The sequence below is a fragment of the Cibotium barometz genome, chromosome 55 (genome assembly GCF_041138505.1).
Source record: "Cibotium barometz isolate CiBa-2024 chromosome 55, ASM4113850v1, whole genome shotgun sequence".
NCBI classification, from domain to species: Eukaryota; Viridiplantae; Streptophyta; class Polypodiopsida; order Cyatheales; family Cibotiaceae; genus Cibotium; species Cibotium barometz.
The window spans coordinates 34,623,882-34,640,935 of record NC_141100.1 but is presented as its reverse complement, the minus strand read 5'-3'; the positions used below and the strand labels follow the sequence as shown (position 1 = coordinate 34,640,935).

The 17,054-nt window shown below is 37.9% G+C and overlaps 1 protein-coding gene across 1 annotated transcript; it reads right to left on the bottom strand.

Moving 5' to 3' along the window:
* Window positions 1-289: 289 nt before the first annotated feature.
* Window positions 290-4,358, bottom strand: LOC147607660 (uncharacterized). Its single transcript, XM_086790360.1, has 7 exons — window positions 4,165-4,358; window positions 2,509-3,526; window positions 1,458-2,013; window positions 1,211-1,311; window positions 1,034-1,123; window positions 817-941; window positions 290-733 (listed from the first exon to the last, which is right to left on the bottom strand). The coding sequence occupies exons 2-7, from the start codon at window positions 3,217-3,219 to the stop codon at window positions 589-591; spliced, it is 1,728 nt and encodes a 575-aa protein (XP_086646486.1). The 5' UTR covers window positions 3,220-3,526; window positions 4,165-4,358; the 3' UTR covers window positions 290-588.
* Between the last annotated feature and the right edge of the window lie 12,696 nt (window positions 4,359-17,054).

The window sequence follows — 17,054 nt, the reverse complement described above, 5'->3', positions numbered from 1 at the left end:
CTTGCTTTTCACGCAATCCTTTCTTGAAAATGTTGGGAAATTTCAGCATTGAGTTTGTCTAGCAGGATGCAACCTCTTACACATACCATGCATATGTTGCGGCAGCCTTGCATGAGCAGCACTGGCATTGTAAACAAAAACAAATTGCTTTTGCTTTTTTTAAATGTTAAGGGTGCTGAGTTACATTTGCAACAAGGATTGATTCGAACCCTGTACCTCCCTTTTGAGCGGCAAGAGCGCTACCACTGGGCTAAAGCCCAGAAGGCAAATTGCTTTTCACTTTTTAAGGCATTCAAGGTGTACGTTTTCTCTTAATAAACTAAAACAAAATAGTAGTGTTTACATGCCTAACTATAGTAGTGTTTACATGCCAGTTAGGCCAAAACTTCCAACAGTGCTTATCCCCTTTCTGTCCGTCCATACTCATGCTCTTTGGTGCACACAAAGTACAGCTTGCACAGAATATTTATGGGAAAGCACACTGCCTCCTGAGAGAGGATGATAAGATTCACCTTCAGAGAACACCTTTAGAGAAATGATTACTTTGCTGTACACTAAGCAGTTAGTAGTTGAAAAAATTGGGTTACGCTAAAACGCAGGTGCAACACTGGGCGGCCTTTGCACTGCCCTATAACACTGAAGGCTACAAAGAGGAAGCCGGGTTTTGGGATCTCGGTACTTGTATGCATTGTTGCATGAAGGCCCAGCACATTTCTCTCTTTCTTGGGGGTACCTGAACCACAATAAAAATCGGGTCAGTATGTGGATGGCCCTCCCATGAGATCCAGAAAGAAAGCTGATTATTCAGTGGCTTACCTGCATGGGCCTGAAAAAAATTTTGGCAGCTCTACATCCTGTGAAAATGACACAACATTGCCCGACGGACCCATGACCCACCTGATGCTGTTAACTGCAGGGGTCATCAATGCAGCTTGCTTTTCCTGCAAACAAATAACACATCCACGTCAGCCACAATGAGATCACTGAGGTGGATTTTTAAAAAATGAAAGAGCTTTGCTGCCTTGATTATCACCTGTTCGATCTCCTGCCGTTGCTTCTGCAGCTTCTCTTCACGTTTCTTCCATGAAGACTCCTGTCCTAAGATCTTCTGTATTGCAACTTCCTGTGCAAGAAGTGGAAAGTCAGGAAAACTTTTTTCCCAGGGGGAAAATGTCAGCAAATCAACACAGAAACAATATGAGCATCTGACCTGAAGCTCTTTCGCATTTCTCTCCATTTGCTGCTTCCGCCTTCTTGCTGCCTCTTCCTTCTTAATAGCTTGCTCTGCTTCAGTGAGGTTTTCTTTTTGCTCTGCAAAAAAAAGACAGCTAAGCACATCAAGCTCATGCCAACCAACCTCCGAGCCACATTCTCAATGGAACAGGCGGGCCACTTGGAAGAGGGATAGAGAGAGAGAGAGAGAGAGAGAGAGAGAGAGAGAGAGAGAGAGAGATCACTTTTTGGCAAGCCTGGCATCAACCCATCGGGAAAATCTCTGTTTGTGCCAAGTTCTGGGTCTCCACCTTCCTTACTGATTCTCAATGCACGTTGCCGTGCAGTGAGAGGAAGCTCCTTCTTTTCATTTGAATCAGGCCCATGAGGCTCATCTCTCTTTTGGCGTTGCCTCTTGTGCCGGGGTTGAAACTCATTAAGTAAAAGATCATCGCCAGTTGTATCGTTTGCCTGATCCTGTTCAACAGTATCATTCTGATCATCCTCCGGCCCATTTTCAATCTTCTTTCTTTGCCGCCTCTTAAGTCCTGATACCTCGTCTACATCATCATCAAATATGCGCTTCTTGGGCACTCTGGAACTTTTGCGCACAATTGGCAGTTGTGGACTGCCACTATCAATTGCATTTGACGACTTTGAAGTACCTGATCCACAATTTCTAACAGTTCTTTCCTCAGATTCAGGACTACTTTGAGCATTGGAGACACTAACAACCACCTCTCCTATACTTTCCTCGCTGGATCTCATAGTGAAGCCAGCATCTTCATCGTCTGAGGTATCCTATATCACAACTCACAAAGTTCACAATAAGATAAAAAACATCTTGATTGCATACAAAACCTAGTCTCACAACTTGAAAATAAAATTTCATTTAGATTCAAATTTCAATAGATAACACATATCTAGAAAGACAAAATGCCCAATAATCCTCAACAAATTCAAGCTCCTATACAGCAACTTCAACAAATACTCTCAAATGTGCATAACTAATCATATCGGAAATCATATAATAACAGTGCACAGCCCAGCGTCTCAAAAGAGCCTGATGCTGGTCACTACCTCTTGCTGTACCGTCGCTGTGCTGCTTTTTTTAATTTGTGAGATTTTCATCTTATTCATTAATCCTTTAGCTTCTGTTTACAGCCTGGCCTTTTGTACACAGACCTTTTAAACAGCTGTAAATGCTTACAAACAGGTAGCGTTTGTAAAACCTTAATACTTTTTTCTCTGAATTTAAACTTTGAAGAAGCTGGCAAACACAAACTGCAAACAAACCTGAAGAATAAGGCGGTGCCTCTGTCTTCTAGCCTCAGGCACACATAATGACTTTCTTAAAGGACTTGCTCCTTTAGAAAAACTTTTCTTCTTCTTGGTATTTTGCTCAGGATGCGTTCCTCCATTTGAGCATTGAGTGATGCCACCAACCTTGAGTGAAGGGCTCTTCTTGCTAGCCATGTTAAGAAGCTTGCTCCCAGATCCTTTAGGTCCATGTCCAATGCTATCTTGTGAAATGCCCCTTACATCCTGTCCATGTTTTGCTTTTGGCCGCTGTTGCATGTCATACTTGGGCTTTCGGTTTCTTGTAGGATGTTGGTCCCTAGAAACACTGCCCTTGTCTGCATGACCATCATGTGCATTTTTATAATTGTTACCATGGGAGCTTGAAGAAACATTTCCCCCATTGCTTTGAAACTGGTTTGCAGAACCAAGTTTACACCTAGCTTTGTCAGTATTGCTGTCTCTGACCAGAAGATTAGATTCCTTAGTACAAGCAAGGTGGTGACGCTTCTGCGATGAACCGTTCTGGTTCGATGATGTTCGAAAAGCATCTAAATCCAAACTGCCTTCGCATGAAGTTTCTGCAATGTTTGAGTTCTTATTTGCACCTTTGAGATCTGGTTTGTTCGGCAATAATCCATCTCTCTGTTTGTCCCTTTTCTGAAAGATTTTGAGTTCATTATTCATTTCACCATCATCACGCATCATTGAGGATTGGTTGCTACCTTCAAGGTACACTCCTCTGCAATGAGAGGCACAGAGAGTGCCTTTATTCTGTGAAACCAAATTGATGATACTTCCCTGCACTAGGCCCCCCTTCCCAGATTCATCCAGAGAGTACCCAGTAACCTTCTGACCAAGCTTGTGATAAGAAAAGTATGTGGAAGGCGAGGGAGATGATGCATTTGTATGGACAGGTGTGAGAAAAGGATAGGGTCCTAACCGTGGTTTGCGGCTGGAACTCGTACGACATCGCCGCGTTCCAGCCAAGGCTTTGGTTGACTGAGCCTGGTCCCTGTCCATAGAGAGCATCAACTCTTGCACAATTCGATATCAAGACAATGTGCAAAGTATGTGAAAGATCCAAAACTAAAACCCTACGCATGGGCAAAGAGGACCCATCAAAGATCAGAGACGCATCAATGACAAAAAGGAACCATCAAAGATCAGAGAAAACCCATCAAAGATCATAGAGGACAAAACATAACAGACGACCCACCAAAGAAGAGTAGCGTCCCATGAAAGAGAAGCCAGAGAGGATGCTGTGCGTTTAATAGAGAGAATATGAAGGAGAGCGATGACCCAAGAAGCGCAGGCGTCAGTCTGAAATCGCCTAAAAGCTAGAAAGCAAAGGAAATACCAGCGCCCAGAAGCGCAGGCGCAGGAATGGAATCGCCCAACAGCGGAAAAGCAAGAAAGAAAGAGGAAACCGAACGCCCAACAGAGAAGCATGCAGAGAGAAGGAAGGGAGGAACCAAGAAGCCAGAAGCTACAATGGCGTCGCCCGAAAGCAAAAGAAGAAAGTTAGAGCGAAGGTTAGGGTTAAGGGGAGAGGCGATGAAGAGAGAGACGGGGAGCGGGGGCCAATTTGGGCGAGTGGAAGTTAGCAGAAGAGAAAAATAGATAAAAGGCGGAAAGAGAAAATAGACTGACCTGTGTGAAGCTGGCTTTTGGCTATGGCGATGGGGGGGAATGGAAGGGGTGACTAATGAAAGCACACCCTTCCACAAAACCACACCTTCTTCCCTCCTCTTGCTGCGACTCCCCTTTCTTGCCCGCCCCCCCTCCTGTGCCTTCCTTGCCACGACCAACTTGACCACCCTTCTTCGTGCTTTCCCTGTGTAATGTGATCCTTTAAAAACCGTTTATTTAGCTAGCACATGAAAGAAACGAAAATTTTCACCCGGCTACCTTTTCTTTAATACCAATAATATTTATTTATATTATGTTCAAAATCTGGCATACATCACTCAACTCTCTACTCTTTCTTAACCTCATTCAAGATTTTACAAAGAAATTCCCATATTTTATCCTTGCACAAGAAACAAGACTGATCCCACGAGATCTGATACCCCAGCAACAATAAGCAAGCCTCCATCATGGCCTCAGTAGTGCAGCCCCCAAGGGACTGTTTTTCTAACATACCCCCATGCTTTGACCAAACCTTGATAGTAGGTCTAGTGCCAACCGGGCTCTCAATAAAGGCAACAAATGTGTGATCCGTCTATTTTTCCTTGCAGTATCATCTCTGAGTTTTAGGACCAAATATTGGAGGCCTTTTCTTCTCAATCCAACTCCTCACCTACAGCCAACAATCCATCATTAGGGAGAGAACCCTAGTATGCATGAAGCTCAACTAAACTCAGGGAAACAATCAAGGCATATTCCTTTGCAGGTTTTGAATCAACAAATCCAATTCTAGAGATCTAATTTTATTTACATAACATACAGACCAACACATGCATATACATTTATACATCAGCTCAATATCCTGCAATCCTGTACATGTAGCTCTCAAAAACACAATTTCATTTCTGCTAGTCCAAATTTCCCATAAGATGCAAGTTCTGATAATGTTAAACACCAACCCAGTGAGCTCATCATTAAGCCCCCCCAAGTAACCAGTCCTCCCACATGCTTGCCACTTTCTATTGAAGACCTACATCTAGGGCAAATGTCACTAGCCATGTTCCACAAGCTACCTCTAATTTTTTACTCTACAATTTATTGACTATTGAGCTATCCAAGAAAAATTGCAAAATATAAGAGAAAAACTAAGACAGGTTTTGGCAAGACAAAGGGGCCACATGCGTGCATGTGCCTACATACGCATGTACGTGTGTGCTTGTATGTGTGTGTGTGTGTGTGTGTGTGTGTGTGTGTGTGTGTGTGTGAGAGAGAGAGAGAGAGAGAGAGAGAGAGAGAGAGAGAATAAGGTTTGTGGAGAGAGCTGAGAAATTGACTAATTTGTAGGATTTGACTATATTTCATGTATTTTAACTATACTAAAAATTTGACCATAGTTAATGTATTTTAACTATGCTATAAATTTTTAAATATTTAGTATTACTTTTTAAAGTGTTAACTTTAAAATAACTTCAGCGCACAAATTCGAAATAAATCATTTGAAAATTATTACTTAAGCAAGATACACTATGGCTCTAATCAAAAGTATAGGTTTTTCTCTTTACCCTAGTGTGATTTTTCAACTTCAGCACCCAGTCTCTAGATTTTCAACGTTATTAGGTTTTTGGTCTCATTTTTTCTTTAGTTATTAAAAAGTGGTTAATTGTTCTTGAGGGATTTTACAATTTTTAGTGTTTTCCCCTCTTGCTTAACTAAGGTCAATGTTGTGAATTTTTTTTTATTTTTATTTTTTATTTTTTATTTTTTATTTTTTATTTTTTGTAAGTTTCATTCATACTAGTTTATTTAAGGTGATAAGTTTCATTCATACTAGTTTATTTAAGGTGATAAGTTTTGATATCTCTAAGCCGCCGTACACAAAATAATACATATTAAGAAATCTCATACTAGAGTTTCACGGAAATGTCAAAGATCTTGACAAGAGATTGTTGGGAATACTAAATTCTTTTGCCAAAGTTGCTAAATTGTTACAAATCTCTAGCAACTATTTCATCTCTCAATGGTTTATGGTATTAGTCAAAACCTTATTTATGGTTTATAACTACGAGATTATAGTTATTTATTCTAGACAGATTATTAGGAATACTAAATTCTTTTGCCAACGTTGCTAAATTGTGACAAATCTCTAGCAACTATGTCATGTCTCAATGGTTTATGGTATTAGTCAAAAACTTATTGGTCTACAAACACGACATAATTCAAGTCTCAATGATTTATGGTATTAATCAAAAACGCATTGGTCTACACACACGACTTATGGTCAACTTATCCTAGTATCTCTTTGATTGTAGGTCTATAAAACTTACTATCTAGTTTACTAATCACAGACACAACAATACTTGAATCATCAAAGTTAAACAATTATAATATAAGTTTAATGGTCGTTTAGTGTGGTCCTTCAATGTGATCGTAGATTTCCCTATAATGTAATAACTGTAATGAACATTTTTAAAAAAAGGATTAACACACTTCGAGCGACTGAAACTGAGCAGGAAACATCTCTGAGTGAGTGCAAAAAAATCTGGCGAACGAATTCGCCAATGATGATATCAAAACATACATTTTATATGCTAATTCTACAACTATTTTCCTTCCCATTAGCTACCTCTACATCAATACAAGAAGCAAGTGGAGCTCAACTTTCCCATCAAGCAAGTATCCAAAAATATATTTTCTTTGGCTTCATTATCACCCTTGACCTATGCAAGCTAGAAATATATCTCAGTCGCATATCAAAAATGGAACACTACACCATCAAACAAACAAACCTATATCCAAAAGTACAATAGAACTCTCACTTGCCTTCATATTCCTCCCTAGTCCCCACAGAAGTAATTATTTACAGCTCCATATTAGCCATAGATTCATTGGAAAAAATAAAAATTCATTGTTGTGGAACACCTCAAAACAAGGTATATTCGACCTTAAAATACTCTTTGCACTACGAGGATTTCAAAGGACCAAATCACAAATAAATAGCCAAAACCCAAAACTAACTTCCATCCAACACCACAAAGTTGGACTCATTTATCCTAATTATCCTTCTCCATAGAGGAATATGAAGCCAAATCCAACATAAAGACATATTGTCAAGGCACAGTGTGAGACCTGCATCCTGACAAGGCTTGGAATAGCTCCACCTTAGACAGAGCAGCCTGATACATGAAGGAATGAGTCTGTGCATCTAAAATGAGCACCTGCAAGAACACAAAGTACATGTGTTTATAAGGAATATAAGTAAGGTGTTTGATCTCCGCTTTTGAAAGTCCTCACGCAGGCCAAGTGGCCCCAAGACCTTGGACGTATCCACAGCCCATGAGTGTGTGTTGATGGAGTTGCAGAACCATATAAAAGTCCTCAACTACACCACCGGGGTATCGACAAAGACCTTTTGAAAGTCCTCACACAGGCCAAGTGGCCCCAAGACCTTGGACGTATCCACAGCCCATGAGTGTGTGTTGATGGAGTTGCAGAACCATATAAAAGTCTCAACTACACCACCGGGGTATCGACAACAACCCCAACCAAGTGCAGGAACACCGTCATCTGCAGACTTCCTAGAAGGATTGATCAATTTCCCACACGTCATTTTGCTCTTCGGCAATAACCCAAAACACGTGACCATGCTATGCGGTTTAGTTCTTCGAATAGCCCACATGGTCTTGTTGACATCTGCCTCCACAACATCCATACTGAATTGTCTTTGTGGCACATGTGGACCCCACTGGTCACTGATTCACTGTTACGGTCGCGTACTCTGGCCTATGACTATCATTCTCAGGAACAACACTTGGAGTATTTAACACTGGCGGCTTACGTCGCACACTACATTGTTCCCTATGAACACGTTGCATCTCAAGACGGTTAATGCCCTCCTCTTCCATTTTTGAATTAGCCAAATCAACAAGCTTTTTACCGGAGGATGCGGTAACCTCCCCACTGCAGAACTTGTCTTGTATCCTGTAAGATTCCTCCCCAGCCTCTCAGAATGTTCAGTATCTTCCCCTGCAGTCAAATCCCTCTTCAGAAATATAAAAGATCTTGTTTCTACCTGTTTTGGCCTAGAGAGAGAAAATATTCTAGAGAGAGATTATTCAGATTTTGGATATTTTTGGATGGAAAAAAATCTCTTTGTATTTAAATAAGTTCCCCCGAAACAGAAGTTCAAAAAGATTTTCAGAAGGTGCATTAGAAATCAAGTATATTTATTCAAGAGGCCTTATCCTAGGGGTCAAGATTTTTTCAAAATTTTAAATTAAGGTTCCTATGGACCAATAAGATTCATCCAAATGTAGGGAGGAGATAAATGGAAGAATAAAAGAAAAATCCCCTAAAAATGAGTAAATACTCACATGAAGAGTTGACTAAGGACAAGTTTAATAGTTAAAAAAGAGAGATATTTAGAAGAAATGATGCATTTTTGACACCTCAGTATGGGGGAATTCCCCTCATGAAGGAGGTGCCTATTTCACATGTGTGGGAGAGTTTTAAACTCCCAAATAATGAGATATTTTTATCTCTCCTCTCTCCTATTTTAACTAGATCCAAAAGGTGAGCAAAACTAACCTAAAAATGGTCAAAAATTGACCAAACTGATCTAGAAAATTCTAGAATCAGTTTGCTTGGTTAGAGGCTCACTTTTTCCTATAAATAGAAGCCTTCCCCTTTGTTGAAGTTTAATAGTGTTTTTGCACTGTTACCCTGCTTCTCCCAAGAGCCAAAAACTGTGAATTTACTCATAATTCATTAGTTTTTGACCTTCCCTCTTCTAAAGATTGGTGGCCACTCTTGTTTCAAACAAGAGTAGATCCCTCAAACCATCAAGCCAAAGGAAAGCTCTCAAATTTCTTTGTAAGTTGGAGATTCTTCTCTTTTCTATTTCATTTTATGGTTTTTATGATTTTTGTCTTCTCTAAAATGATTTATGATGTTATGCCTCATTGAAAAAAGGCATTCCCCTCTCTTCTTTAGTAAATCCAACCATTCTTTATCCTAGATGAATGATTAAAGGATAAAATCAAGTTTTTCATAATGTTTCTCTTAAATAAGTAGAAAATGTTTACATTAGAATGATTTAAATACTCTTGGTGAAATTCTAGTTGATTTTAGAGAGTAAAAATTTAAAAAATGGTCAGCCATACAAAGGAGGTTATGGTGAAATTTTCTAAAAATTGTGTAAAATAAGTTTTACCTTTTATTATTCAAAAAGAGTAATTCCCATTGTATATGTATTCTTAAAGTGTTATTTTTCATCCTATATAGAAAAATACATACTAAAAATATTTTATTAAAAAAGTGTTACTTTCTTTAGAATTAAATTCTATGAATAGAAGGAAGCATATTGAAATTGTTATTTTAATTAAAAGTGTTATTTTCATCATAAATGATTTTAAATGGATGCATAAATGAAATTCTTTTATATTAAAAGAGTGATTTTCATCATAAATGATTTGTATGCATAAACATATGCATAAAAGATTTTTTTATATTAAAAGTGTGATTTTCATCATAAATAATTTTTATGTATAAATGGATGCATAAAAGAAATTCTTTTATATTAAAAGAGTGATTTTCATCATAAATGATTTTTATGCATAAATATATGCATAAAAGATATTTTATATATATTAAAAGAGTGATTTTTATCATAAATGATTTGTATGCATAAATATATGCATAAAAGATATTTTGTTTATATATTAAAAGTGTGATTTTCATCATAAATGATTTGTATGCATAAACATATGCATAAAATATTTTTTTATATTAAAAGTGTGATTTTCATCATAAATAGATAAATTAGATGCATAAAAGAAATTGTTTTATTATAAAAGTGTGACTTTCATCAGAATTGAATTTATGCATAAATAGATGCATAAAAGAAAGCTTTTATTTTAAAAGAGTTATTTTCATTGGATTTCGTTTTTATGCATGGGAAGATGCATAAAAGAAATTATTTTATTCTAAAAGTGTAATTCCTACTAAATTGGATTTATGCATGGAAGGATGCATAAAGAATTTATTAAAAGCGTTATTCTCATCAATTTTGATTTTATGCATAGAAAGATGCATAAAGAAATCTATTTTTAATTCAAAAGAGTTATTTTTATCAATTTTGATTTTATGAATAAATAGATGCATAAAGAATTTTATTTTTAATTCAAAAGAGTTACTTTCATCAATTTTGATTTTATGCATAAGAGAAATTCTTTTATTCTAAAAGTGTAATTCCTACTAAATTGAATTTATGCATAAATAGATACATAAAGAATTTTATTTTTAATTCAAAAGAGTTATTTTCATCAATTTTGATTTTATGCATAGAAAGATGCATAAAAGATTTATTTTTATTTCGAAAGTATTATTTTCATTGAAATTGAATTTATGCATAGATAGATGCATAAAAGATTTATTTTTATCTTGAAAGTGTTATGGAATTTATGCATAGTAAAATGCATAAAAGGTTTATTTTTAATTCGAAAGTGTTATTTTCCTTAAAATTGAGTTTATGCCTAAATGATGCAAAAAAAAAGATTTTTATAAAAGTGTTATTCCTACTAAAGTCTTTATGCCTAATTAGATGCGTAAAGAATCTTTATATCAAAAATTTAGAATTCTCTTACATTCTATAAATAGATGTGATGAGATGTGATAGGAATCAGATAGATGTAAATGGATGGATGAAAGTGACATGAATCAGATAAATGAAAATGGATGAATGGATGTGATGTCCTGTGAATTAGGATGTGAATGAATGATATAGGATGTGAAGGAATGTGATGTCATGTGAATCGTGATATGAATGAATGATAAGGGATGTGAATGAATGATGGCATGTAAATCGGATGTGAATGGATGATGTGGTTTGATGTGTGAATGATGTAGATTAATGTAGATTGATGTATGGATGATGTGGTTTGACGTGTGAATGATGTGGATTGATGTAGATGGATGAATGGATGATGTGGTTTGATGTGTGAATGATGTGGGTTGATGTAGATGGATGAATGAATGATGTGGATGTGGATGTAGAGGTATGAATGTGGATGTTGAAATGGATGTGTGGATGTATGAATGTAGATGTGGATGTGATGTATGAATGTGAATGTGGATGTGGATGTATGAATGTGGATGTGGATATGGATGTATGAATGTGAATGGGGATGTGGATGTGGATATGGATGTATGAATGTGGATGTGGATGTGGATGTATGAATGTGGATGTGAAAATGGATGTATGGATGTGGATGTATAGATGTGGATATGGATATGTATGTATGAATGCGGATGTGGAAGTGGATGTATGGATGTGGATGTACGAATGTGGATGTGTATGTGGAATAATGAATGCGAATGTGTATGTGAAATGATGTGATGTCGATATGAGTGAATGGATAAGATGTGATGACATGTGGATTGGGATGTGAATAAATGATATGTGATGTGAATGAATGTGATGTGATGAGATGAAAAATGATGTGATTGGATAATAATGAGTACACATATGAATAGAATGTGGAATAAGTAATGTGGACTGATGAGGGATAATGCGGAAAGACGAGAGTTCATTATAAAAACTGTATTTGTGACCTGTTTTTGTAAATGATTGTTTTATGTCAAGAATGCTGGGGAAGCATTTTGACCGCCTTGTGATTAAGGTCGTGAAGACCTAACTGATAAAGTTGCAGAGTCAATGGAGGACGTCTCGCGTAGCACGGTCGGCCGAGGTCTTGACCAGCCCTCGGTTTATTTGATTAAAATGGTGAGCTTCCGGTATAGTGGATGAGGGACCAAGGAAGCGGCCTATGAGTGAAGCGCTAGGTGACCTACGAAGGATCCTAGAGGGTGCTGACCATATGGTGCTCGGGCTCTGGGTCACCGAAGATACCCACAAGTACGTCGAAGAAGATATTAGAATAAGGAGTAAGAGTTGTTTTCTGACAAAAAATGTTCTATGCAAAAGAATCAACGGCTGTGCCTCTCAATGAGGAAAAAAGCGTTGGTCTCTATGATCCAAGTACAGTCTTTTTCCCTGATCTGACTATGGGACTTACGGGTTCGGTCAGATGAGCTCAGTTAGTTAAGGCTTTTGACTACGTTAGGGAAAAGTTATCCTGGTGGAATCACCCGTGCTTTCTGGGCAAAGGAAGTTTTTTCGGGTTCGGTTTTAGAAAAACCGATGGATTAGTCTCTTGTCCGAATATCCGTGGGCGAGGCCCCGAGTGTGGGACCCTGCCCCGCGCAAGAAGTGCTACTTCCGTTGCTAGCACCCCTGAATTTGTTGCACGGTGGGGACAGGGATCCTACATATGCCCTCCAATTGTGGACCAATTCCTGTAAGAAATGCATGGTAGTTCGAGCTTTGCAAAACTGCCAAAAGGATAAGTCTGCACCAACAACTTCATACAAGGAAATGTGATTTTTGAATCCCACAAGCCACTCTTCTTAACCACAACATTCAGCATTTTCCAAAACTTAATCTGGGCATTTCTATCCTCCACCTTGAACTCACAGATGAAAGGGTCATACACATGGGCACCCACTGTAGACCAGCCTTGGACTCGATGTATATGGTCAAAGTGAATCCACATCTCTTAGAGATTGCCACCAGGATGCATTCTATTCACAAGGTCCAATCCACTCCCTGGTCCATATAGTGGACATTTTAAATACATGTGGTTGGTGTGTGGTCTCTAGTTGATTAGGAAATAGAATGTTGTGAATAAATGGATATCTACATCTATTTTTTAGATCCAACACTATATTCAATCCCTTTGAAAACTAACCTAACTTTCTCTCTTTGCATCCTCTACACACTTTTGAATCCTCCTCTTATTAGAAAGTGGGGTCACTACATCCAAAAGCTCTTTGAGGTTTCTCTCTCCAAACTCAGCAGTAGTTGTAACCCCATCACCCAATAACATTTTCATAACAATGTCTCATGCCACAGTAACCCCTAAATGTTTTAGAGTAGCGAAAGGATTGAATTGTGCATGCATCGCAATCTTCTCCTCCACACTTTTCTATTTTTTCCTAGATGAACCCTCTTCATAAGGGTGTTCATGAAAACCCAAATGAATAGCACATCTTGTAGTTGAGACATGGTCACTAGGTATGCAGTAGTATATGTGAGATCCATGCCCTCTCTGCGTATCGAACTCTGGAGTGCTGGCAGCGGAAGTAGCAACCTCACGCGCAGGGCAAAGCTTCCCACTTGGGGCCTCGCCCACCTATAAACTCAATTTCCAATCTATGAATTTCCATTCTAGATATTAACTCGTACAAATTTCAACACACAATTACAATCTTTCATTGGTAATTCATAAATTTTTGACATTTCTTGCTTCTTGGTTTATCAACTTCAACCAAATTACTCTGATACCAGCTGTGAGATCCCTGCCCTCTCTACGCATCAAACTCGGGAGTGCTGGTAGCGAAAGTAGCAACCTCATGCGCAGGGCAGAGCTTCCCACTCGGGCCTCGCCCATGAATGTCTGGACAAGAAACTAATCCCTCGGTTCTTCCAAAACCGAACCCAGAAAAAACTTCCCTCGCCCAGAAAGCATAGGTGATTCCTCGAGGAAATCTTCTAACGTAGTCCAGGCCTTAATTATCCTTTGTATTCTGATTGAACCCGTGGGTCACATGGCCGAATCAAAGGAGGAACTTGCACTTGGTTCATAGAGACCAACACTTTTTTTCCCATCAAAAGAGGCACAGTCGTTGATTCTTTTCCATAGAACAAGAATTATCTAGTGACTTACTTCAACTATAGTAACTTGAACAGAATTAAATTTTATTATAGGAATTTATCAATCTAGCCTAACCCCATCCAATCCCATGGGCTAGCCAACCGCCCAACCACTGTATATTGATAGGATCCATTATAGGAAATTGGTTATGTTTTGTCCCAAGTACGAGGGAAAAGAGTTCCGAGGTCCCCTAGTCGGCACTCATGCAAAAATTAAATAGACACACCACTTACACACCCGATATGAAATTGCCTTTTCTTAGACTCAACTATTTCCAAAAAAACATTGCAATAAAACCACAGTGTTTCCATCATAATTTTCAGTATTCCAGTTCCAGGTTCAAATTCTAACTTTTTCACTTTCCAATCATAAAATCCAAATTCCAGTCATTCCTTCCTCGGCGTACCTATGGCATCATCGGCAACCAGAACGCTCACCACCTGGTCAGTCCCTCTAGGTTCACCTAGTACTTCACTCAGGGGCCTTTTCAATAGTTCTTAGCCCATAGTACCCAGGAATATAATCTCATAAAATCCATATGGACTCTCTGTTTGAAGATCAGCTAGATCAACTAACAAGATCCATGTAAAAGAGCCCCATGAACTCATATATTGAAGACCAGTAAGGCCAATCAACCAGATCCATGCCCATGTTCAGAAAACAACACCAACTCATTTTCTTCCTCATCGCACGCGTGGGTATCTTGGGCGATGTATGGTCAGCACCCTCTAGGTTCCTTTGCAGGTGACTTAGCGCTTCACTCATAGGCCGCTTCCTTGGTCCCTTATCCACCGTACTGGAAGCTTACCATTTTAATCGAACTGAGGTTGGTCAAGGTCTCGGCCGATCTTGCCACACGAGACATCCTTCTTTGACTCTCCGTCAGCTGTTGCAACATTTTTTGCTTAGGTCCCCACGACCTCATTCCATAAGATAGTCAAAATGCTTTCCCCATCATTCTTGACGTAAAACAATCTTTAAAAAAAAACAAGTTTCACATACAAATACAATTTCCAAACAAAATTCCCATCTTTCCACATCATTCCACATCCTTTCACATCATTCCTTATTGTTTCTCATCATTCCACATCATTTCTCATCATTCCATATCATTCCGCGTTATTTCTCATTATTCCACATTTTTTCACATCAATTCACATCACATCGTTCCACATCAATTCACATCCATTCATATTATCCCACATCAATTCAAATCCATTCACATCATCATACATCATTTCCACATTCATTCACATCATCCCACATCATTCCACATCAATTTACATCATCTCACATCATTCCACATTCATCATACATCATTTTCACATTCATTCACATCATCATACATCATTTCCACATTCATTTACATCATTTCCACATCACTCCACATCAACCCATATCATTTCCCATCAATCCACATCACTTCACACATCAATCTCATCAATCCACATCAATCCACATCACTCCACATATGGATCCACATCAATTCACTCATTCCGCATTCTTCCACACATCACTCCACATCATTCCACACATCACTCTACATTCTTCTGCACATCACTCCACATCACTCCACACATCACTCCACATTCTTCTGCACATCACTCCACATCATTCCACACATCACCCACATTCTTCCACACATCACTCCACATCATTCCACACATCACCCACATTATTCCACACCACTACACATCACCCCACATCACTTGACATCATTCTACCCTCAATCAAATTTCCACAAACAAGATGGTCTCTTTTCGCTTTGAGCAAATCAGGTTTGATTATCAAATTTTCTTGATCTTGCTATCAGAATTTTTATTCCACAATCAACCAGTTTAAAAGTACAATTACTTTACTTTTCATACTGACAGAACTTTCTAAGTCTCGGCCATTACTTGGCTCAGTTAAGGGAAACTTTTTCTCGACTCAATTCTATTAAATCTAAGTTTCCATTCACTTTTGGATCCTCGATACAAGTTTTCACGTTCATCCAACTAAGCGTGTTTCTGGTCTTTTTCTAGGAAATCCTTTTCCTGTTCAAAATGTACCCAAGATTCTATTTTTCTAGAATCTAGACGTATACTTCATTTTTCCACAAGTTAAATATGTTCGTGATTCCTCTTTCTGATTAAAAATTTATCCACGTTTTCTCAATGCATTCCTATGAATATTTTCACATTCTCTTCTCCATAGCTTCCCCACATTTTCCATAGCTTCTCCACATTTTCCATGAAATGATAATACTCAAAACTCTACTTTTAATATAAAAATTATTTATGCATAAATTTCATTTTCTAATGATAAAGATTTTACCATAACTTCCCTATATTTTCTATGAAATGAGTGCTTAAAATTTCACTTTTAGCATAAAAATTATGCATAAAATTGATTTTCTAATGATAAAATTTTACGATAAATTTTTCTCATTTTTTATGAATTGAGAATGTTCAAAATTACACTTTTAACATAAACATTAGTTTGTGCATAAACCTAAGCTTAAACATAAACATTAATTCATCATCATAAATCAAGAAATTCATGGTTTTAAGAGAAAAACCACAAAATAAAATGTTTCCCAACCATGAGGGAGGTTAGGAAGAAGATTAACATCAAAAGAGAGCATAAACTTCATTGTTTAGGCTTACCCTTGATTTGCTTGATTCTTTACCTTGCAAAAGATGTGTAGCCCTTAAGGAAGAGACTTGACCACCAAGGGAAAAGGGTAATCTTGAAGAGAAGAAGAGGTTTAGTGAAGCACCAAAGCTTCACAATGGAGGGCCAATGAAGAGGGATAAATGAAATACACTAAGCTGAAAATTACACTAGCATAGAATTAATCTAAGATGAAAATAAGAAGGAATGGGAGTCTATTTATAGGTAAGGGAGGCCACCAACCAAGTCCAATTTTGATTAAGGTCCAAAGAGTGTTCTAAAGAGCCTATAGGATCAATCCAAGTGTTTAAATAAGAAAAATGCAAGAATAAAAGAAAATCCCCCAAAAAGGAGTAAATTCTCACATAAGATGAAGAATTGACTAGTACAGGACTTAATAGTAAAAAAAAGGAAACTTATTAGTAAAAAAATAGAATTCTGACACCTCAAGAGGGTAAGTGGAGCTCATGAAGGAGGCGCCTAGAATCC

Coding starts and splice junctions, on each gene's coding strand:
- LOC147607660 (XM_086790360.1), bottom strand. CDS start 3,219: ATGATGCGTGATGATGGTGAAATGAATAATGAACTCAAAATCTTTCAG. Junction 1,312..1,457: donor GATGCCAGGCTTGCCAAAAA/GTGATCTCTCTC, acceptor TTTTTTTTGCAG/AGCAAAAAGAAAACCTCACT. Junction 1,124..1,210: donor GAAATGCGAAAGAGCTTCAG/GTCAGATGCTCA, acceptor CTTCTTGCACAG/GAAGTTGCAATACAGAAGAT.